Here is a 24530-nt window from a genome sequence, read left to right as displayed (position 1 = left end):
TGATTGCGCCTGTCTTTAACGTAGATAGCAAGGCCATCTGCTGAGAGTACAGATGGTGGAGGAGGCATTGAAGGTCTCATGAGGAGAAGGTGTGAAGTAATCATCTGGAAAGAGACTAGCCTTAGCAGACATGGGAGGATTGTCCACGTGCGGCCAGTCAGCATTGCTGTGTGTCGCTAGCTGCATTCAGCTGCATAGGTACAGACTAGTCGGAAAATTGGATTTACCTCTTGTGCTTTGGATAAGTGAGTATAGTGAAGCAAGAAAAGGGACAGTGAAGGAAGAAAATGAATCAAATGATTGTAGAATTTCAACCAGCAATAGGGGAGGACAGACAGGGACGAGTGACAATGGGATCGTGGTCAGGTGAGTGAGTAATAGTTTCTCATGGGCCTAAAGAGTGCTGGAAGCTGGATTCTAAGGAGAGTGACCTGGAAAGAGCGTTGGATTTGCCTGGAGAGTTGGATGCTAGAAATTGAGGTTGGGTGTGAGGTGGTTTGCAGCTGCTGGTAACGGCGGAGTTTGGGGTATGAGTACTGGGAGTGGGTAGCTGAAGTCGGGTGGAGGAAAAGGATGGGGCAGATATGTTGCAGAGTGGAAGTAGGAGTTCAGGTAAACCTTGAACGTGATTTTTAAGTCCCTAGATGTGTGATTCATACAAGCACAAACAAGCATTTACTTCCTCACTATGAAAGCTTTTTTTTTTTTTTTGAAACAGAGTCTTGCTCTGTTGCCCGGGCTAGAGTGAGTGCCGTGGCATCAGCCTAGCTCACAGCAACCTCAGACTCCTGGGCTCAAGCGATCCTACTGCCTCAGCCTCCCTAGTACCTGGGACTACAGGCATGCGCCACCCTGCCCGGCTAATTTTTTGTATATATATATTTTAGTTGTCCAGATAATTTCTTTCTATTTTTAGTAGAGACGGGGTCTCACTCTTGCTCAGGCTGGTCTCGAACTCCTGACCTCGAGTGATCCACCCGCCTCGGCCTCCCAGAGCTAGGATTACAGGCGTGAGCCACCGCGCCCGGCCTATGAAAGCTTTTTATCTGGAGGCAGAGTGCTATGGTAGTTAAGAGTACAAGCTCTGAACTAGACCGCTTCTGTCACCTCCCAACTCTGCCACTTTGTACTTGTATGACTTGTGCCACATTTTCTCATCTGTGAATTGGAGAATAATAATGCTTACTTATTCAGATTATTTTTAAGATTACGAGTTAATTTGTTACCTGCTAGGAATTTATGTTTAAAGGCCTAAATAGTGGCTTAAACATGTAAGATTTTATTATCTCCTTTGGAGCAAGTCCTAAGGCATACAGTGCAGGGATGATATGTGTATTCCATCGAGTCATGGAGGATCCAGGCTCTTTCCCTCTCTGTCCCCCACTAGGATTGCACCCTCATGCTCTCGATTCTGGATAGCTGCTGCAGCTCCAGTCGTCACATCTGAGTTCCAGGGTAACAGAAGGAAGACAAGGAGTACAAAGTCACTCCTTGTTTCTGTCTCTGTCGCTTTCTTCATTCTTTACACCTTCTTTTAAGGAAACTTCCTAGAAGTTCCACAGAACACTTTTACTTTCATCCTATCATACCTATAACGGAAGCTAGGAAATACATTCTTTGAGCGGAGTCCCATGTCAACATGAGGGTCCTGGAAGTAAGGAAGATAAAGATGTGGGGTGTTAGGGGGCAGTTGGCAGCCTCTGCCACAATTAGAATGCTTAGCACAGTGCCAGGCACATGGGAAGACTCAGTAAATGTTAGGTGTCTGTGCTCTTTCCTCAGTCATTGCCATTGCTAGAAATCAAGTGAAGCTTTCCGTTATGCTTGGGTTCCTACAGATGTTTGTGCTCCTTTTCCTATGACAGCAGTTCCTCCACTGGCTACCAGCACTGTGTCGCCGTCTCTCTCATTGCTGGCAAACAACCTGTCTGTGCCTGCAAGTGACCTCCCACCTGGTGCCTCCCCAAGGAAAAAGCCTCGAAAGCAGCAGCACGTGATCTCAACAGAAGAAGGCGACATGATGGAGACGAACAGCACTGATGATGAGAAGTCCGCTGCCAAGAGTCTCCTGGTGAAGGCCGAGAAGCGCAAGTCTCCTCCCAAGGAGTATATCGGTAATGATCACCTGTGCCCACTGTGCTCTCCTGCCGCTCCCCACTTAGGTCACGAGTCCATCCCAGAGGCGTTTACACAGTCAGTTTTACTTAGAGCTCACCTACTGGAATTGAACCTTGAGGGTTGTTGAAAACATGTACGAAGTTATTTAATGTCTTCTTCCCTTTTGTATAGACGAGGAAGGTGTGAGGTATGTCCCTGTGCGTCCCAGACCTCCTATTACTTTGCTCCGTCACTATCGGAACCCCTGGAAAGCTGCTTACCACCACTTTCAGAGGTACAGTGACGTCCGGGTCAAAGGTTAGTTTCCCCAGAAACATCCAGTATTTTTTTTTAACATCCAGTGTTAATACATGAAATTGGTGTAACACTTGGCTATATTATAATTACAATAGAAGAAAAATACAGAATCACAGTTTTCTAGTTTTAAAAAAACATAAATTTTTATTGTAAAATCTTGGGACTTTAGTGTTTAACAACTGAAATATCCTGTTGAGTATTAAACTTAGAAAATTATCTTTTGCCCCAGAAAGCTGTATGCGCTTATTGGAATTCCAGTGTAATGGTTAAGTGACAGCCTTGGTTTTAGTAAAATGCACTGCGCTAGTGTCTCCCCAAGTGCTGACAGGGTGACCTCCGTGGCCCCTGAGCAGCTGCGGGGGAGCCATGCTAGATTGCTGTTTAACAGAGGCCACAGTCCGTAGGGGTTCTAGGGTGCTAAAATGTATGTGTATCATAAGCATTTTTTTAAAAGACCTTTTGTTTAAAACAGTGGAGTGGTCTAGGGGTAAGCCCTTAATAAGTGCTTTGTTATTGTTGTTGAACCTGAGAATAACATTTAATAAACCCACACGTAATGAAAATGGCTGACAGTACTTTGGAAATACTCTACAAATATTTCTATTGATGGACCTTATGTGTTGTTAATCTTTACTGTAATAAATGCACAGAGAACTGTGAGTTTCCAGAGAATTGGTCACATTTCCCATTCTCTTACATAAATTCTGCTTAGAAACTTCTCTGAGGGTTCTCTTGAAGACTCAAGATGGGTCCAGTTTGGATGGGGTCTAGTGTCCAAGAGCAGGGGTAACGGTGCTGACAGTTCATTTCTAGAAGTACAGAGGTGGTGGTCCTTCCTGGCTATTCTTCCTCACAAGTATACTTTGAGGTTTGAAAAGAAGGTGAGATTTCCAGAGGTCAGACAATGCTGACCTTTAGTGGAAGCAGGATATTGGCCAGTAAACATCTCTTCATGCCACAAGAATTTCATAGCAGTAAAGTATTTAGGGATTCGCCTGGTAGTATTTAAGCCATACTACAATTATTGCATGAACAGAAAACAAATAATAAGATGACAGACTTAAGCCTTAACATTATCAGTAATTGCCTTAAATGTAGTCTAAATATACCAATTAAAAACAGATTGCAGGCCGGGCACGGTGGCTTATGCCTGTAATACTAGCATTCTGGGAGGCTGAGGCGGGAGGATCGCTCAAGATCAGGAGTTCAAGACCAGCCTGAGCAAGAGCGAGACCCCATCTCTACTAAAAATAGAAAGAAATGATCTGGACAACTAAAAATATATATAGAAAAACTCAGCCGGGCATGGTGGCACATGTCTGTAGTCCCAGCTACTTGGGAGGCTGAGGCAGAAGGATTGCTTGAGCCCAGGAGTTTGAGGTTGCTGCGAGTTAGGCTGACGCCATGGCACTCTAGCCCAGGTAACAGAGTGAGACTCTGTCTCAAAAAAAAAAAAAAAAAAATCAGATTGCAGAGTGGATGAAAAAACACAAACTATATGCTGCCTACAAGAAACTCACTTTGAATACAATAGCATAGGTAGATTGACAGGAAAAGGATGAAAAATATATACAAAAATTAATTTATATAAAATGAGCAGTAGCTCTGTTAATATCAGGTAAAGTAAACTTCAGAGGAAAGAATATTGCTAGAGGAAAAAGAGACACATTACATAGTGATAAGAAAATCAGTTGGCCAGGAAACAATCCTAAATGTATAGGCAGCAGAAAGCAAGAGCTTCAGAATACATGATGGATTAACAGAGTTAGACGTAGAAATAGAAAAATGAACAGTTATAGTTAGAACTTTAACACACCACTGTTAGCACTTGATAGAACTACTTGTCAGAAGATAAGCAAGACTGTAGAATACCATGAACCAACAATGTCTAATAGACATTGATAGAATAATACTCCAACAACAGTAGAATACACATTCTTCCTAATGCCATAGAACATATAGAAAGATAGGCCATAGCCTGAATCATAAACCCCAACTAATTTAAAAGAATTAAAATCATAGCGTATCTTCACTGACAATAATGGAATCAATTTAGAAACCAATAAGAGAGAGAAAACCCAAAAAGCTCCAAACCGTGAAAATTATATGGCACATGTCTAAATAGTTAGTCCATGGGTCAAAGAAGTCTCAAGGGAAATTCTTAAAAATACATAGAACTAGGCTGGGCGAGGTGGCTCACACCTGTGATCCTAGCACTCTGGGAGGCTGAGGTAGGCGGATTGTTTGAGCTCAAGAGTTCGAGACCAGCCTGAGCAAGACTGAGACCCCGTCTCTACTAAAAATAGACAGAAATTATATGGACAACTAAAAATATATATAGAAAAAATTAGCCGGGCATAGTGGCGCATGGCTGTAGTCCCAGCTACTTGGGAGGCTGAGGCAGAAGGATCGCTTGAGCCCAGGAGTTTGAGGTTGCTGTGAGCTAGGCTGACGCCACGGCACTCGCTCTAGCCTGGGCAACAGAGTGAGCCTCTGTCTCCAAAAAAAAATAAAGAAAAGAAAAATCACATGATCATATCAACAGATCCAGAAAAAATATTTTACAAAATTCAACACCTTTTCATGATAAAAACTTTCAAAAATAGAGAAGGGGTTTTCCTCAATTTGATAAAGTCTACAGAAAACCTATAGATAGCATTATACTTTATAGTGGAAGACTAAATGATTTCTGCCTGAAATTGACAAAAAGCAAGATGTCCTCTCAGTGCTCTTACTCAACACAATATTAGAAAGTCTAGCTACACAATCAGGCAACAAAAAGAGGTAAAGGCCACACAAATTGCAAAGAAATAAATTGTCCCTATTTGCAGATGACTTCATTGTCCAGAAAGAAAATATCAAGGATTCTACAAAAAACCTTCATGGAACTGGCAAATGAATTCAGTAAGATCACAGGATACAATATCAACACAAACATCAATTGTGTTTTTAGATACTTGGAAAGTACTTGTGGAAACTGGTATTAAAACATACCATTTATAGTTGCTCCCCTAGAAATGATATACTTAGGTATAAATCTAGCAAAAGATGTACAAGGTTTGTTTCCTGAAAACTATAAAATGCTGACATCTGCACTCAAATATTTGTAGCAGCACAATTCATAATTGCAAAGATGCAGAAACAACCCAAGTGCCCATCAATACATGAATGGATTAATAAAATGTGGTATATGTGAGTTCTACTCAGCCACAAAAAAACAATGGTGATCTAGTACCTCTTGCATTATCCTGGATAGAGCTAGAGCCCATTCTACTAAGTGTAGTATCACAAGAATGGATAAGTAGGCACCACATGTACTCACCATCACATTGGTATTAACTGATTAAGTGCACATATAGTAGTAACATTCATCGGGTGTCGGGCAGGTGGGAGGGGGAAGGGAGGGGATGTGTATATTCACACCTAATGGTTACGGTGCATGCCTTCTGGGGGAAGGACACGCTTGGAGCTCTGATTCACATGGAGCAAAGGCAATATATAAAACCCCTAAACATTTGTACCCCTGTAATATGCTGAAATAAAAATATTAATTTTTAAAAATTATTTCCAAAAAAACTAAAATGCTGCTGAGAGAAGATCTAAAGAAGTGGAGAAACATACAATATGGATTACGAAACACATTAAAGATGTCAGTTCTTTCCAGATTGATCTATGCGTTTAATACAGTTCCTACCAAAATTACAGCTGGGTTTTTTTTAGACATAGAAAAGCTTATTCTAAACTCTGGAAAGGCACAGAAACTAGAATAGCTGAAATAATCTCAAAAATCAAGAGAAATCATTCTTTCCAACATTAAGAATTATGATTTAGCTACACTAGTCAAGACGGTGTGGTACTGGTAAGAGACAGACATAGATCAATAGTACAGAATAGAAAATGCAGAAATAGACCCAGACAAATATGCTCAACAGTTTTTTGACAAAGGTGCAAAAGCAATTCAATGGAGGAAAGAGAATCTTTTTAGCAAATGGTGCTGCACATCTGTAGACAAAAAAAAAAAAAAAATAGCTCAACGTAATCTGCACACCTTATACAAAAATTACCTCACAATGGCTAATAGATTGATTGATCGATTTAGCATCTTAGCCCTAGAGATGTAAGCTAATAGATGTTAAATATGATACTGTAAAACATTAAAGAAACCTTAGGAGAAAATCTTCAGGATCTAGGATTTGGTGAACAGTTCTTAGACATAATGCCAAAAGCATCGTCTATAAAAGAAAAAAATCAATATATTGTATTTCATAAAACCTTTTTTTCTGTGAAAGACTCTATGTTAGAAAGATGAACAGACAAGCTACAGACTGGAAGAAAATATTAGCAAACTGCGTATCTGATAACAGACTCAAATCTAAATTATAAAGAACCCTAAAAACAGTAAAATAGAAACAACAAGAATTCCAGGCATGGTGGTGCTCCCAGCTACTTGAAAGGTTGAGGCAAGAGGATCACTTGAGCCCAGGAGTTTGAGGCTGGAGTGCACAGTGATCATGCCTGTGAATAGCCACTGCACTCCAGCCTGGGCAACACAGTGAGACCCGCATCTCTAATAAAAGTGCTAAGGTAAATGCTGGTCAAGATACGCAGAAACTAGATCTCGTGTATTGCTTTGAGCACTCTGAGCTTGTCGTCCCGCTTGCTTCCCGCCTGCCTTGTTTCTGTGAGAAGTCCACTCTTAGCTATGTTGGGGTTCTCTTGTCTTAATAAATGAAGTGTCATTTTCTCTCTTGCTGCTTTGAAGATTTCCTCATTATCTTGGGTTTTTCACATTTTACTATGAGGTGTCCGTTTGTAGGTCTCTTTGCATTTGTCTTACTTGTAGTTCCTCCAGCTTCCTTGGTGTTTTGGTTATTTTTAATAAATTTGGGAGGTTTTTAGCCATTTTTTTCTTGGAATATTTATTTTCGTTTTTCTCTCTCCTTCTGGTATGCCTCTCACACATCTGTTGCTTCTCTTAACGGGGTCCCACATTTCTCTGAGGCCCTGTTCATTTTTTCTCATTGTTTTCTTTCTCTGTTCCAGATTGCATAATCCCTGTAGATCTTTGTTTAAGTTTGCTAATTATTTCTTGTACTAATTCAGATCTTTTGAGCCCCTCTAGTGAATTTTTAAATTTTAGTTATACTTTTCAACTCCAGAATTTTAATTTGGTTTTTTTTTAGAATTTCTATGTCTCTGTGTCTATTTCATGTGTCATAGTCATCCTAGTTTCCCACACTTTTTCAGTCTTGCTTTATTGTAGTGCTCTGAACGTGTTTGTTATGGGCTTTTGGTGTTACACTGGACACCTGAACGTTCTCACAGACACCTTCTGTCGCCTGCATTCTTTTCAGAAGTATTATGGGCCACACATTCTTGTTTCTTTGCATGCCTTGTAATTTTTTGTTGGAAACTGGACTGTTTAGACAATGTATTGAAGCAATTCAGACTGGTCCTCCCACTCTTGGGCTTATTTAGTGACTGGCTGGATTAGTTTAGTAAAGTCTAACCACGACCCTCCCTCTCCCATACAAGTGTTCTGTCTCTGATACTTCTCCCCAGGGAGGCCTGTCTTGGGGCATGCCCACGGCCACCCTGAGATGACAGTGGCTTTGTAAGGGCTCTCTACGCTTTCCCTGACCTAACCCAACCAATAAAGTCACTGATTGCTGGCTATTTCCTCTACCGTTTTCAACAGTGCCCTGGAGCCCAGATTCCTCTACAAAACTAATCCAGTCAAATTGTAGTTTCTTGGGCAGAACAGTTTCCAAGGTCAATGTTCGGTATTTGTTCCGCCCTCAGAAGGGCTCCTCCGGCTGTCCTCTTGCGTCTGTTCTGTGCTCTCTCCTGCAGACCAGCCCACACGGTCTAGGCCGGACCGTCATTAGACGCACACGTCTTCTCCCTGTTGCCTCTCCACGCCCTCTGTGTTCTTGGGAGCACCTTTAGGTTTAAACTTCTTCACACTCTTGCAAATGGAGTCAGTTCCTTTGGGAAGAGATTAGAAGTTATCTGTTTTACAGCCCACTTCTTCCCCTGGCAAAATCTCTGAGCCAGGCCATTGGAGACGGAGGTGGGGACACAGCAAGCTTCTCTCTGAGTGACAGCCCTGCTGCAGGAGCTCAGCGCTCAGTGGAGGGAGAGGCGGGGAGTGAGCAGCCCGGGGTGCTCTCAGCTTGCCTCTCCTGCCATGAAACCACTGCCTCAAGTAAAGAAATTCTTGATAAGATATTGACACTTAGGCTGTTTGCACACAAATGATTTAGCTTTTTACAAATTGAAATATGCTTATTTTTATTTTTCTATGGTTCCAGAGGAGAAGAAAGCGATGCTGCAGGAGATAGCTAATCAGAAAGGAGTGTCCTGCCGTGCCCAAGGCTGGAAGGTCCACCTCTGTGCTGCCCAGTTACTACAGCTGGTAGGTGGAGTTCCGGCAGTTGTTCTGTCCTGCTAAAGAAGATGCTGGAGATGTCTGAGTTCATAGGACATTCTCTTTTGAGTAATACTGAAGCATTCCAGCTAACATGGGTCTTGCTAGAATTTTTGTATGTGCTATATATTATAATCATTATATCGATTACATATGATTGTAATCAAAATACATCTGAGTTCTTGTACCCAGACCCAAAATACATGGAACAACTGTGGTGTAAAGTTAAGGACTCAGAATCATGTGTTGCCATGACATCTGAAACAGAGTGAGCCTCAAATGGCCTAACCGTAAACCCCTTCTCGCTGCCCTGCTCCCTCAGATAAGGTCTCTTAGCCACACAACCTTCTTATCATGGGGACCAGGAACAGTTCCTGCTTCTCACTGAGTAGTGGGCTTTAGTTCCCTGCCAGCTTCCAGTATTACGCAAATCAGCCAATCACGTCCTCACGCAGAGACCAGGGTGTACTTCTCCCAAGTCTGCCTCCATAGCCCCTGTTTGTTCAGTCTGTTCCGAGTGCAGTCCCATGTGGACCTGCATGGTGTGCTGTGTCCTCTTCCCCCAAGCTGTGAGTACAGTCATGCACCCCATGATGATGTTTCGGTCATCAGCAGACTGCATATATGACAGCGGTCCCATAAGATTATACTGGAGCTGAAAAATTCCTATTTCTAGTATTTACTCTACTATACTTTTTAATCATTATTTTAGAGTGAACTCCTTCTACTTAGAGAAAAAGTTAACTGTAAAACAGCCTCAGGCAGGTCCTTCAGGAGGCGTCCAGAAGAAGGCACTGTTACCACAGGAGATGACAGCTCCATGCCTGTCACTGCCCCTGAAGACCTTCTGGTGAGACAAAATGTGGAGGTGGAAGACGATGATATTGATGATCCTGACCCTGTGTAGGCCTAGGCTAATGTGTGTATTTGTGTCTTAGTTCTTAACAAAAAAGTTTAAAAAGTTTTAAAAAAATTTTAAATAGAAAAATGCTTGTAGAATAAGGATATAAAGAAAGAAAATATTTTTGTACAGCTCTACAATGTATTTGTGTTTTAAGCTAAATGTTATTACAAAAGAGCCAGAAAGTTTAACAAATTAAAAGGTTTTGAAGTAAAAAAGTTACAGTAAGCTAAGGTTAGTTTATTACTGAAGAAGGAAAATTTGCTTTGTAAATATAGTGTAGCCTAAGTGTACAGTGTTTATAAAGTCTGCAGAAGTATGCAGTAATGTTCTAGGCTTTCGCATTGACCACTCACTCACTCACTCACCCAGAGCAACTTCCAGTACTGCAAGCTCCATCCATGGCAAGTGCCCAATATATGAGTACCATTTTTTTTTACCTTTCATGCCACAATTTTACGTACGTTTTCTATGTTTAATATTTATATACAGAAATACTTACCATTGTGTTACAATTGCCTACAGTGTTCAGTACAGTAACATGCTATACAGGTTTGTAGTCTAGGAGCAACAGGCCACACCGTATGTCCTAAGTGTGTAGCAGGCTGCACCATCTAGGTTTGTGTAAGTACACTCTGTGACATTCGCGCAGTGAAATTGCCTGACACAGATCTCAGATGTATCCCCATTGTTAAGAGACGTATGACTATGACTGTGTGTGTGACTCATGAACTGCTGTCAGTCCCAGCTGTGCAACGTTGCGTCTTACATAATCAGCTGTTTCCATAACCGTAGGACAAGAATCCCTCCTTCACCAACTGGGTGAAGAGACAACAGCATCATGAAGTTTTCCCTTCTTTTGAGTAGCAATGATCTGAAGAAAATTGTCTGTTGTCAGTATCTAAAAAATGTAGTGCCTTGGCTAGTTTTTACTTACAAAAAACTATTTCCATGAAACTTGTAGACTTGTTTTTCAGAGAAATTGTGAATTCACGGCAATATTATAACTTCAAAGTTATCTTTGAAGATAGACTCTGAACTATGGCAAATTATAATGTAAATCTTTGTTGATCAATATTCTATATTGTTTGTTAACCTTAGTTCTTGGGAGAAAGGACTTTGCCATCCCAACAGCTCTCATACCAGCTTAGAAAGGTGATTCAAAGTGGGTTCATTTGCCTGAGGTTGACATAGAGAAGTATCTCTGAGGTCATGATGTCCTCCCTCTCATGTGTTGCAGACAAATCTAGAACATGATGTCTATGAAAGACTTACCAACCTACAGGAAGGGATTATCCCAAAGAAAAAAGCTGCAACTGATGATGATCTGCACCGAATAAATGAACTCATACAGGTTTGAATGAGCCTTTTCCCTTCTGATCATCCACTTTACGAACTTGCTTACTATGAAGTCCTACATCTCCCATTTCCCTCCCACATCCACTAATATCTTTAATAAAAAACTATTACTGGCCGGGCGCAGTGGCTCACGCCTGTAATCCTAGCACTCTGGGAGGCTGAGGCAGGAGGATCGCTCGAGGTCAGGAGTTTGAGACCAGCCTGAGCAAGAGCGAGATCCTGTCTCTACTAAAAATACAAAGAAATTATCTGGACAACTAAAAATATATATAGAAAAAAATTAGCTGGGCATGGTGGCGCATGCCTGTAGTCCCAGCTACTCGGGAGGCTGAGGCAGGAGGATCGCTTGAGCCCAGGAGTCTGAGGTTGCTGTGAGCTAGGCTGACACCAGGGCACTCTAACCTGGGCAACAGAGTGAGACTCTGTCTCAAAAAAAAAAACCTATTATTTGCTTCAGCTTTCATTACTGAGAAACACTAAGACATTTTCTATATATGAAAGCCTCAAAATGGCCTCTCCCAACGGTGAGCAGCTCTTTAAAAGCTGTCCTCTTCATGGTCACTGGCTGATGATGTGATGTCTTCTGTTTCAGGGGAATATGCAGAGGTGTAAACTTGTGATGGATCAAATCAGTGAGGCCAGAGACTCCATGCTTAAGGTTTTAGATCATAAAGATCGTGTCCTGAAGCTTCTAAACAAGAATGGGACTGTCAAGAAAGTGTCAAAATTGAAGCGAAAGGAAAAAGTGTAGACCCAGAAGAATCAGGAGTTTGGAAACAGAATTCGTGAAGAATGTTGGTGGGGGTGGGGGGAGGGTTTTGGTTATTTCCAAAATGGAACTCTGAAATAAAGGAAGTATTCCTTAATTCACAAGTGAAAGCAGAGGGACCCGTGGCATCCAATGGCATGAAAGGACCTCAGCTGACCAGACACAAGTGGGCCCCTTCTTGTGTTCAGACCTGTCCCTGTTGAGTCTGCCCTGTGTCATGAGTGACTCCTGATGCATCAGTGTCCACCACTTGGAAGCAGTGACAAGGATGATGGCTGGTGTTCTTCCGCCATGCGGGTCATAGACTACCTGGTGGGTTCCTGCAGGCCCCGTGCTGAGCCTGGACTAAAAGTGTTTGCTCGGACCATCTGTTATCTCTCTACACTGAAAAATAAAACCTCTTCCACTTACCCCATTTGGTTCTTCTGCCTGACCTACAAATGCCCAAATTGGCCTTTACAGCAGTGCCACAGCACCAAGCAGGCTGCCACAGCTCACACTCTAAAGGAGTTCTTGTCATTTTTTAAAAGAACCATTTCCTAGTGAAATTGTTATATGGTCTGTCTTGCGTGTGTCAGAGTTGGGTTTTTGTGGAGGTTCGGAGCAGGCAACGTCGTGAGTTGCCCTCAGATCCGTGTTCTGCGGTTCCTTCTTGACTATCTGTACTCCTGTAGCCGGCATGACGCTGGCGGTTGTATGTACCACACATCTCCAAACAGTAATAAAGGCATCAAAGAAGGTTTTGTACATGCGCAGTTCGCATCCTTTTGTAAAGTGGGTCAGTGCTGTACTCTGAACTTCACTTAAGTGTTTCCCCTACTGCGATTTCTCGCACATTGTTGAGAGTCTGCTTTGTTAAAGTTTAGTTAGTCCACAGAGTACCACTTATCCTGATAATGTGAAGATGTTACAGTGGTAAAGTCTGTTGGACCACGGTTATCTTAAATACAAGCCTGTATTGTGGCCCAGTACAGATATAAATTTGTCTAATTATAGGACTATTAACACATTGACTGCCACACTAGAAAAAATTTTTTTTCCTTGGAGCCATGATGTTTCATTACAAAAATGGGATAAAAACTTTGAAAACAAAACGATCCTTTCTAATTTAATGAAAAATGTGTTATTTTTTATTGTTTTCTGTGTGTGAATTATATGCAACTTGAAAAATAGTTCATGCGGCTCCCAAGGTAAAGAGACATATGGATTACATACACTTCACCAGGCCCTGAGCTCAAAACTAGTGTGAGTTAGATACAACTCACATGGCAGTTAATGTGTTAAGGCTGCAGTACTGGAGGTGGAGCTTGCAGGTGGGTGGATTCTCTTAACAAGGTTGCTCTTCCTTCCTCTGAACTAAGCTGAATGGTGGGGTAACTCAGGCTTGCTTCCTTTGGGCACAAGACCAGCAACCTTTCTCCCTTCTATCTGCCCTATGTGTGACGGGCCAGCAAAGATTGTCTCAGGCTGCTGCCTCTGGGAGCGCGATCTTACCGCCCTCCTTCCTTAGGATACATGTTTCCAGCCAGTTACCAGTTGGGGTTGGAGCTCTTCTCTTTGCCCTGACCTGAGCAGTTTTAGACAAGGAGTATATGCCTGGGCCCTTGGGGCCAATTCTCTGTCCCGCCTGGATTCGAATGGTAAACTGTCATCTGCTGTGAGATTGGGGTAGAAAGAAGCAAAGCCGACTTTTGGCCTTCCTAGGGTTAGGCCACCGAGGCCTACGTGGCATGAAGGCGTCCGAGGAGCAATGAAGGCTGCTTCACCAGAGCGTTTCAATAGGACGTGGAGCCGGCTTAGATACTACCAGCTGTTCACCAGGGTCCTCTGCCCAAGCTTCTCATCTGTGCACACACTGCCCCAGTGCCCACACTGGCCAGTGTGGGACGGGATTCAGATGTTTGGGATCCTGTGGTACAGACGGGTTCTCTGAAGGTATTGTCACCATTTAAACAAAACTAGATAACCCTTTTCAAAGTAAGTTTGTCAGTACAAGCCTTGAAGTCAGTGCAGGTTAGAGTAATAGTGTTTTCACTATTCCTTCACCTTATGAGGACACTATCATCAGAAGTTAGGAGAGGCAGAGGGAAAGAATCTTATCTAAAGACACAACGGTTTTGAAAACAGCTTTATTAAAAAGGAATAGTTGACATACAAGAAACATTTTATACAATTCAGTAAGCTTTGACACGTATGTGCATGAAACGATCGCCAGTCAAGACAGCGGACCTGCCTGCCAGTCCGAAAGCCGCCTTGTGCCTTGGAGGTATCGCCTCCTGCCCAACCCTGGGCGGACGCTAATCTGCTTTCTGTCGCTCTAGTTTAGTATGGATTTTCTAGAATTTTAAATGAATAAAATTATACAGTTTGAACTTTTGGGGGGTAGGGAGTCTGGCCTCTGTTACTCAGCATGGTGGGAATGGATGCTGGGATTTATTCTTGTTCGTTTCAGCAGTGCATTGGTTTGTATTGCTGAGCAGCTGTTGTATGGTTATTCCACAGTTGTTTAGTCACCTGTACAAAGACAGCTGGCTTTTTAACAGGTTCTGAATAATAAAGATAAAATTTTTGTACATTTGTGAGCTTTGTATGGGCAGATGCTTATACATAACTTTTTAGAAATTTTTTCTATTGTATTTTATTTTTTTGTTTGGTTGGTTTCTTTGAGACAGAGTCTCGCTCTGCTGTGCAGGCTGGAGTGCAATGGCATGGTCATAGCTCACTGCAGCCTCCAACTCCAGGGCTCAGGCAGTCCTCCATCAGCCTCCCGGGTAGCCAGGAATACAGACATGTGCCACCGCACCTGGCTGATTTTTTTTTTTTTTTTTTTTTTTTTGAGACACAGTGTTGCTCTGTTGCCCAGGCTAGAGTGCCGTGGCGTCAGCCTAGCTCTCAGCAACCTCAAACTCCTGGGCTTAAGTGATCCTTCTGCCTCAGCCTCCAGAGTAGCTGGGACCACAGGCATGCGCCACCATGCCCAGCTAATTTTTTCTATATATATTTTTAGCTGTCCATATCATTTCTATTTTTTTTAGTGGAGATGGGGTCTCGCTCTTGGTCAGGCTGGTCTCGAACTCCTGAACTCAAAACAATCCACCCGCCTCAGCCTCCCAAGTGCTAGGATTACAGGCATGAGCCACCGCACCTGGCCACCTGGCTGATTTTTTAAATTTTTTGTAGAGACATGCTGTTTTGCCCAGGCTGGTGTCGAACTCCTGGGCTCAATCAGTCCTCCTGCCTCAGCCTCCCAAAGTGCTAGGATTAGAGGTGTGAGCCACCACACCCAGACTACAACATTTTAATTACTGATTCTATGTTAAGTTGTACTTACCAGGGATTTATGACCAGGAGATAGTGCTGAGAAGTCCAGAGACTAAGTGACTCTACTCCAGAAAAATGTCACTCATATATTAAAGATTAGAAAGAATTGAAAATGTATTTGAATAAGACTTAGATTTGGCTTCTGTTCTTTACAGTGGAAAATCAGAGAAACATAAATCTGGAAAAAACATTTTAGCCCATCTGGCTCATCTAGAAAAATCTTTCATACTATTTTTTAAAACCTGGATATTTCAGAAGATCATTAAATAGAAAATGCCTTATGTATATTTCTGGTGATTTTATCATAGTAATAATATAGAGTCACTATTTTAGGGTTGAAAAGTTATTTCCAGATCATATAGTCTACCCCAAGCTGGGATGAAATGGACACCCTAAAAGATGTAGGTTTTTTTTCTTTTTAAATTGTAAAATACCATGCAGAACCAGAAAACTACTACCTGAAGCAAATGTATGGCTTTGTGAATTTTTTTTTAATCACAGGCTTGTTCTCTGTTTTTGTTTTGTTTTGTTTTTTTAAATCACAGACTTCTTCTCTGACAAATTCTTAAAGGAAGAAAAACTTTAAAATAACCACCCAGGGTAGAAATAGAACCTTGTCAGTCACCTAAAGCCTTATAACTGCTGTATTTGAGTCACAACCTTCTGCTTGCCCCTAAAATAGCCATTATCTTAACTTTTTTTTTTTCATATAACCTTTTTCATTGTGGTATAAATACAATGTAAAATGACCAAATCTTAATAAGGTTTGTCAAAATCTCATGTGTTCTAACAAATATGTACACCCAAGGCCAATCCCGAATAAAGATATATGACATTTCTGTGACCCCAGAAGGAGTCCTCTTTGTAGGCAGTACACCTGTGCCCCACCCCCACAAAAGGTAAACACTGGTGGCAGTCTGTTAACATAGATTAAATTTGTCTCTTCTTTAACTTTATATAAACAGATGCATACAGTACATACTTGTGTCTGGCTTCTTTTGCTCGACATAATTTGAGATCCATCCTCTTGTATGTTTCAGTGAGTTGTTTATTGCTGAGTCCTATTCTAGTATGTAAATATGCAAGTTTTTTATCCATTTCTCTATTGAAGGACATAGAGAAATTTTCAGTTTTTGGCTATTATGAATAAAGCTGTTATAAATATTTGTGCACAGGTTTTTGTGTATAAATAACTTGTCAAATCAGGTAAAAACCTAAGAGTGTGATTGCTGGATCGTAAGGTAAAACTGTGTTTAGATTTGTGAGAAACTGCCAAACTGTATTTCACTGTGGCTGTGTCATTTTGCATTCCCACCAACAGTGGGAGTTCCTATTGCCCCACGTCCTTGCCAGCATTTGGTATTGTCAGTGTTTGGGATTGTAGCCAATCTAAAAGACAGTATCTCATTGTTTTCATTTGCAGTTCCCTAATGACATGTTGCTGAGGGTTTTCGCATGTTCGTTTGCCATCTTAAATACCTTTGGTGAGGTATCTGTTCAGGTTTTTCCTCATATTTTAATTACGTTGATTTCCTATTGAGCATTAGAGGCTTTTTTGTATATTTTGGATACAAGTCCTTTATCAGGTATGTGTTTTGCAGTTATTTTCTCACATCTCACAGTCTGTGGCTTTTCTTTGTATTCCCTTAATGCCTTTTGAAGAGCAGATGTTTTTAATTTCAATAAATGTCAACTTAATTTTTTCATTCGTGAATCATACTTTTGACATTCTATCTAAGGACTTATTGTCATAAATAATTAATTAATAAAAACAGGGAAAAAAGACATTGCCAAATCCAAGGCCACCTAGACCTTCTCCAGTTTACTTCTGTGAATTTTGTAGTTTTATGTTTTACATGTAGGTTTATGATCCATTTTGAGTTAATTTTTGAGAAGGTCTATCAAGGTTTTTTTTGGTCCTATGGCATCCAGTTGTGTTCTCGCACCATTTGTTGAGAAGATTATCCTTTCTCCATTGAATCGCTTTTGCTCCGTTGTCAAAGGTCAGTTGCCTGTATCGTGGAACTCACTATCCTGTTCCATCGATCTGTTTGTTTATTCTTTCACAAATACCACTCTGTTTTGATTACTGTGGTTTGATAGTAAGTCTTGAAGTTCACAGCTGTGTTGGCTATTCTCCGTTTTTGTCTTTTCTTATAAATTTATGGACTGTCACTGTCTACAAAATATTTTGCTGGGACTTTGCTTAATTACATAAAATACGCAGATTAAGTTAGGAAGAATTGACATCTTCATAATGTTGAGTGCTCTAATCCACAAACATGGATTATCCCTCCATTTATGTAGCTCTTCGATTGCTTTTGTCAGAATTTTATAATTTTCCTCATATACGTCTTGTGCCTATTAGATTTGTACCTAAGTATTTGATTTTTTTTTTTTGGTACTATTGTAAATGGCACTATGTTTTTAATTTCAAATTCCATTTGTTCATTGGTGGTACATGGGAAAGCAATTGACATTTCTATATTATTGACCTTGAGTGCTACAATGTTGCTATATTTGCAAAAGATTTTTTTTTTTTAATTCCTAGGGATTTTCTTTTTTTTTTTTTTTTTTTTGAGACAGAGTCTCGCTTTGTTGCCCAGGCTAGAATGAGTGCCGTGGCGTCAGCCTAGCTCACAGCAACCTCAGACTCCTCGGCTTAAGCGATCCTACTGCCTCAGCCTCCCAAGTAGCTGGGACTACAGGCATGCGCCACTATGCCCGGCTAATTTTTTCTATATAGATTTTTAGTTGTCCAGATAATTTCTTTCTATTTTTAGTAGAGACAGGGTCTTGCTCTTGCTCAGGCTGGTCTCGAACTCCTGACCTCAAGCAATCCACCCGCCTCGGCCTCCCAGAGTGCTAGGATTAAAGGCGTGAGCCACCGCGCCCGGCCAAATTCCTAGGGATTTTCTATAGAAACAATCAATCCATCAATGAACAAATAGTTTCATATCTTCTTTCCCAATGTATATACCTTCTATTTCCTTTTCCTGTCTTAATTCATTAGATAGGACTTCCAGCAAGATGTTGAATAGGGTGGAGAGAGGGGATATTCCGTCCTTGGTCCTAATCTCAGGGGTAAAGTGTGTATTTATGCCCATTAAGTATGGCATTAGCTGTAGAGCTGTAGGGTTTTTTGTAGACGTTCTTTTTTTTTTTTTTTTTTTTTTGAGACAGAGTCTCGCTCTGTTGCCCGGGCTAGAGTGCTGTGGTGTCAAGCTCACAGCAACCTCAAACTCCTGGGCTCAAGAGATCCTCCTGCCTCAGCCTCCTTAGTAGCTGGGACTACAGGCATGCACCACCATGCCCGGCTAATTTTTCTATGTATTTTTAGCTGCCCATATAATTTCTTTCTATTTTTAGTAGAGATGGGGTCTTGCTCTTGCTCAGGCTGGTCTCGAACTCCTGTTCTCAAGCAATCCTCCCACCTCGGCCTCCCAGAGTGCTAGGATTACAGGCGTGAGCCACCACGCCTGGCTTGTAGACGTTCTTTATCAAGTTGAGGAGGTGCTAATCTATTCCAACCTTGCTGAGAGTTTTCAGTCATTGGATGGTGAATTTTGGCAAATACTTTTCTGTGTCAACTGATCATACAAATTTTCTTTTTTAGCCTGTTGACATAGTAGATTATATTCATTGAGTTTTTACTGTTGAAACAGCCTGTCAAACCAACATATCTGCAGTAAATCCCACTTGGTTGTGGTATATAATTCTTTTTATATGTTGTTAGATTCAATTTGCCAATATTTTGTTACATTTATGTTCGCAAGAGATAGTGGTTTGTGGTTTTCTTTTTTGTGCTATTTTATATGGTTTTGGTATCTTTATATGGTTTTAGCGTCATGGAATGAGTTGGGAAGTGTTCTCCTCCTGTTTCTTGGAGGAGATTATAGAGAATTAGTATTTGTTCCTTATATATTTGGTAAAATTCTGCTGTGAAAATATTTGGATGCAGTACTTTCTTTTTTGGAAGATTAATTGTTAATTCAGTTTTTAAAATAGATATAGGCTTATTCAGATTGTTTATTTTTCCTTGTATAAGTTTTGCTAGTTTCTATCTTTCAAAGAATTGGATCATTTCATCTAGTCATGCAATTTGTGGGCATAGAGTTGTTCATAGTACTCCCTTATCATCTTTATGATGTCCGTGGGATCAGTAATGATAACACTTTTTCATTTCATTTTTAAAATTATTTATTGAGATATTATAATTCACATATAAATAATTCATCTACTTGAAGTATATAATTCAATGGCTTTTACTGTATTCACAGAGTTATGCATCTATCAACACAATCAGTTTGAGAACATTTTTGTCCCCCACACAAACAATCCACCATGTAACTATTACCCCTATATTGGTGTTTAGTCCATGTTAATTTTTTCATACAGTGTGAGGGAGATGGGGTCCAACTTCATTTTTTTGCATATAGCTAACCAGTTGTTCCAATATCATTTGTTGAAAAAACTATTTTTTTTTTTTATTTTTTTTTTTTGAGACAGGGTCTCATTCTGTTACCCAGGCTGGAGTGCAGTGACGTCATCATAGCTCGCTGCAACCTCAGTCTCCTTGCTTCAAGTGATCCTCCTTCCTCAGCCTCCCGAGTAGCTGAGACGACAGGCATGCACCACCACACCAGCTAATTTTTCTATTTTTTGTAGAGGTGGGGTCTCACTGTTGCCCAGGGTGGTCTTGAACTCCTGGCCTCAAGTGATCCTCCCATGTCAGCCTCCCAAAGTGCTAGGATTACAGGCGTGAGCTGAAAAAACTGTGCTTTACCCATTGAATTTTCTTGGCAGTTTGTCTAAGATCAATTAGTTGTATAGGTAAAGATTTATTTCTGGACTCTCAATTCTAGTCCACAGGTCCATATGCGTATCCTTAGGTTACTACCACACTGTTTGGTTTATTATAACTTTGTAGTAAGTGTGAGATCTCCATTTTGTTTCTCTTTTTTTAAAGAAGCTGTTCTAACCTGGCTGTTCTAAGTTCTTTGAAGTTCCATGTGAGTTTTAGGGTCAAGCTATCAATTTCTACAAATAGGTTATCTGAGATTTTGATAAGGTTTATGTTGAATATATAGATAAATTTTGGAAATTTTGCCATCTCAAATCTTCTGATTCATGGACATGAGATGTCTTTCCATTTATTTAATACTAATATAATTTCTTTGAATAAACAATGTTTTATAATATTTAGAGTATAAGTTTTTCACTTCATTTGCTAAACTCATTCCTAAGCACTTTATTGTTTTTGATGCTGTTATAAATGGAATTGTTTTCTTAATTTCATGTTTGGATTGCTCACTGTTACTATATAGAAATACACTTGATTTTTTATTTTTTTATTTTTATGTTTATTTTTTTTAGAGACAAAGTCTCACTGTTGCTCAGGCTGGTCTCGAACTCCTGACCTCAACCAGTCCTCCTGCCTAGGCCTCCCAGAGTGCTAGGATTACAGGTGTAAGCCAACATACCCGGCCTTCATGCTCTTGTAAATGGAATTTTTTAAAATTTGCTTTTAGATTATTCATTGCAAAAGTAAAAAAATACAACTGAGTTTGGGGGTGTTGATTTATAGCCTACAGATTTGCTGAATTTATTTATTATCTCCAGTAGTTTTGTGGGCTTGTTAGGTTTTTCTACCTATAAGATTTTCTCAAAAATAAAAAAAGATTCTATCGTGTGCATACAGAAATAACTTCTTCTTTTCCAATTTGGATGCATTTTCTTTTTCTTGCCTAATTATTCTTCTTAGAACTTCTACTACTATGTTAAATAGAACTGGTGCAAATGGTCACTATTGCTTTGATCCTGATCCTGGTATTGTAGGTTTTTCATATATGGCCTTTGTCATGTTTAGGAAGTTTCCTACTATTCCTAGTTTATCGAGTATTTTTATAATGAAAGGATGTTGAGTTTTATCAAATGTTTTTTCTGCATCAGTTGAAATGATCATATAGTTTTATTTTTCTATTAATACGATCTGTTAATTTTAGTATATAGAGCCATCCTCGCTTTACAAGAATAAATATCACTTAGTCATAGTGTATAATAATCCTTTTTATATGCCACTGAATTTAGTTTGCTAGTATTTTGTTGAGTATTTGCATCTATACTCATAAGGGATATTAGTCTGTAGTTTTCGTATACTTTTGTCTAATTTTGGTATCAGGGTAACCCTAGCCATATAGATTGATACAGGAAGTGTTCCCTCTTCTTCAATTTGTTGGAAGAGTTTCTGAATAATTGGTTTTGATTTTTTTTTTTTTTTTTTGTAGAGACGAGATCTTGCTCTGTCACACAGGTTGGAGCGCAGTGGTATGTGATCATAGCTCACTGCAGTCTCCAGCTCCTGAGCTCAAGTGATCCTTCCACTTTAGCTTCCCCAGTAGCTGGGACTATAGGCACCTGCAGCACACCTGGCTAATTTTTTAATTTTTTATAGAGACAGGGACTCTATAAAGGGACTCCAAAGGTGTGGGATTGGGATTACAGGTGTGAGACACCACATCCAGCTTGATTTTTCTTGAAATGTTTGATAGAATCAGAGTAGCCACCTGATTCTGGGCTTTTGTTCCTTAAGAGGGTTGTCATTACTGATTCAGTCTCCTTGCTAGTTATAGATCTACAGTGATGCACCGCTTAATGACAGAGATAAGTTCTGAGAAATGTGTTGTTAGGCAATTTTGTTGTTGTACAAACATCAGAGTGTGCTTACTCAAACTTGGATGGCACAGCCTACTACACACCTAGGCTACATGGTAAGGCCTGTTGCTCCTAGGCTACCCACCTAGGAGCAGCATGTGACTGCACTGAATACTGTAGGCAATTGTAACACCATGGTATTTTTGTATCTAAATATATCTAAACATTAAAAAGTACAGTAAAATTATGGCATAAAAAATAAAACACAGGCAAGGCGCAGTGGCTCATGCCTGTAATACTAGAACTCTGGGAGGCCGAGGCAGGAGGATCACTTGAGCTCAGGAGTTCGAGACCAGCCTGAGCAAGAGCGAGACGCCATCTCTACAAAAATTACAAAAATTAGCCGGCCGTGGTGCTGAGCGCCTGTAGTCCCAGCTACTCGGGAGGCTGAGGCAGAAGGATCGCTTGGGCCCAGGAGTTTAAGGTTGCTGTGAGCTAGGCTGACGCCATAGCACTCTAGCCAGGGCAATGGAGTGAGACTCTGTTTCAAAAAATAAATAAAATTAAAAATAAAAAACAATATTCCTATATAGGGCACTTAACCATGAATGGAGTTTGCAGAACTGGAAGCTGCTCTGGGTGAGTCGGTAAGTGGTGAGTGAATGTGAAGGCCTAGGACATTACACTACTGTAGATTTTATAAACACTGTACACTTAGGCTATACTTAATTCATTAAACTCTTTCTTCAATAATAAATTAACCTGGCCAGGCGCGGTGGCTCACGCCTGTAATCCTAGCACTCTGGGAGGCCGAGGCGAGAGGATCGCTTGAGGTCAGGAGTTCGAGACCAGCCTGAGCAAGAGCAAGACCCCATCTCTACTAAAAATAGAAGGAAATGATTTGGACAGCTAAAAATCTATATAGAAAAAAATTAGCCAGACATGGTGGCACATGCCTGTAGTCCCAGCTACTCGGGAGGCTGAGGCAGGAGGATCGCTTAAGCCCAGGAGTTTGAGGTTGCTGTGAGCTAGGCTGATGCCACGGCAACTCACTCTAGCCCAGGCAACAGAGTGAGACTCTGTCTCAAAAAAAAAAAAAATATACACACACACACACACACACACACACACACACACACACACACACAAACATACATTTAGGTAGTGTTTGCCAGGTTTGTTCAGTGTAAATTTACTTCCCCTCCCCCATTTCCCTAATCTACTTGTTGGAAGCAAGTCACTAAGTACAGCCCACATTTAGGGGTGGGGAATTAAGCTCCATTGCCTTGAGGGCTCTTCCCCAATTTTTAAATAGTTGTGCTATACTTACAATGTTAAAGCATATTGCCATGATATATTTTTTCTTCCCTTTAACCCTCAGTGTTAATTCTAGAAAGAACTGTATATTTAATGGTCACTACTAGTCCTATGGCAATGTCTCGTTAGTCACTTTTTTGATCATCTGAAACTTGTTTTCTAGTAGGTTCCTCAAGGAGGGTTCGGAGATCCAGTATTCCTTGAGTTCTTATATATCAGTAACAGTTTGTCCACACCAATTATGCTTGGACAGTTTGACTTTAATAAAATTCTTTTAATAAATTCTTGATTCACATATGGTTTACCTTTTCATTTAACCTAAAGGAAATGGAAACCGTGTTAAGAAAGCATGTGTATATTGCTATAGTTTGGTCTGTGTGACGCCTCCAAATCTAATGTTGAGATTGGATCCCCAGTGTTGGAGGGGGCCTCATGGAAAGTGCCTGGGTCATGGGGGCGGGTCCCTCATGAATGGCTAACGTCTTCCTCCAGGTCAAGAGTGAGTTCTCGCTCCATTAGCTCCATAAAGCCGGTTGTTTAAAAGAGTCTGGGCCCCCCTTCCCCTGTCTCGATCTTCCTCTAGCTGTGTGCTCTCTGCACACGGGCCCCCTTCCGCCTCTGCTGTGAGGGAAGCAGCCTGAGGTCCCCACCAGAGGCAGACTCTGGCGCCAAGCCTCCTGCACGCCTGCAGGACCAGAGCCACGTGAACCCTTGTTCTTTATAAATTACCCAGCTCGGATATTCCTTTACAGCAACACAAATGGACTGAGATGTACGTGTTTTTTCATTCAGATTAACACAGCAGTGTTTTATTTATTTATTTATTTATTTATTTATTTATTTATTTATTTATTTATTTATTTATTTATTTATTTGAGACAGAGTCTCACTCTGTTGCCCGGGCTAGAGTGAGTGCCGTGGCATCAGCCCAGCTCACAGCAACCTCAAACTCCTGGGCTCAAGCGATCCTTCTGCCTCAGCCTCCCGAGTAGCTGGGACTATAGGCATGCGCCACCATGCCCGGCTAATTTTTTTTATATAGTTTTCGTTGTCCAGATAATTTCTTTCTATTTTTAGTAGAGACGGGTCTCGCTCTTGCTCAGGCTGATCTCAAACTCCTGACCTCGAGCAATCCTCCTGCCTCGGCCTCCCAGAGTGCCAGGATTACAGGCGTGAGCCACCTCGCCCGGCCACACTGCAGTGTTTTAAAGGTCTCACTTATAAATTGACTTATCCCATTTTAAGAGCATGTGGTCGGTATTTCTGAAGCAATCTCTGAGATTTGTGGGCAGCGGGTTGCTGCAACTGCTGTATTCAAGGTGTGAGTCATACCTGCTTTTTCTTCTTCTTACAGATGTCCAGGT

General features: G+C 40.9%; 1 protein-coding gene across 12 annotated transcripts in view; it reads left to right on the top strand.

Annotated features, from left to right (window-relative positions):
• The window catches only part of SAP130 (Sin3A associated protein 130), an 86103-nt gene extending 73482 nt beyond the window's left edge, over positions 1-12621 (top strand). For 11 of the 12 annotated variants that reach the window (XM_045558854.1, XM_045558858.1, XM_045558863.1 and 8 more), the window contains 5 exons: positions 1866-2114; positions 2290-2415; positions 8730-8833; positions 10987-11100; positions 11698-12621. In XM_045558854.1, the coding sequence (XP_045414810.1) occupies positions 1866-2114; positions 2290-2415; positions 8730-8833; positions 10987-11100; positions 11698-11856 (752 nt within the window). In that variant the 3' untranslated portion in view covers positions 11857-12621. The remainder of the gene's footprint in view (positions 1-1865; positions 2115-2289; positions 2416-8729; positions 8834-10986; positions 11101-11697) is intronic. The other variant, XM_045558864.1, reaches the window with a different exon arrangement.
• The last annotated feature ends 11909 nt before the right edge of the window (positions 12622-24530 follow it).

This window comes from Lemur catta, chromosome 8 (assembly GCF_020740605.2).
Source record: "Lemur catta isolate mLemCat1 chromosome 8, mLemCat1.pri, whole genome shotgun sequence".
Classification (NCBI taxonomy): Eukaryota; Metazoa; Chordata; class Mammalia; order Primates; family Lemuridae; genus Lemur; species Lemur catta.
The sequence above is the reverse complement of the archived record's forward strand: the minus strand, read 5'-3'. Positions and strand labels throughout refer to the sequence as shown.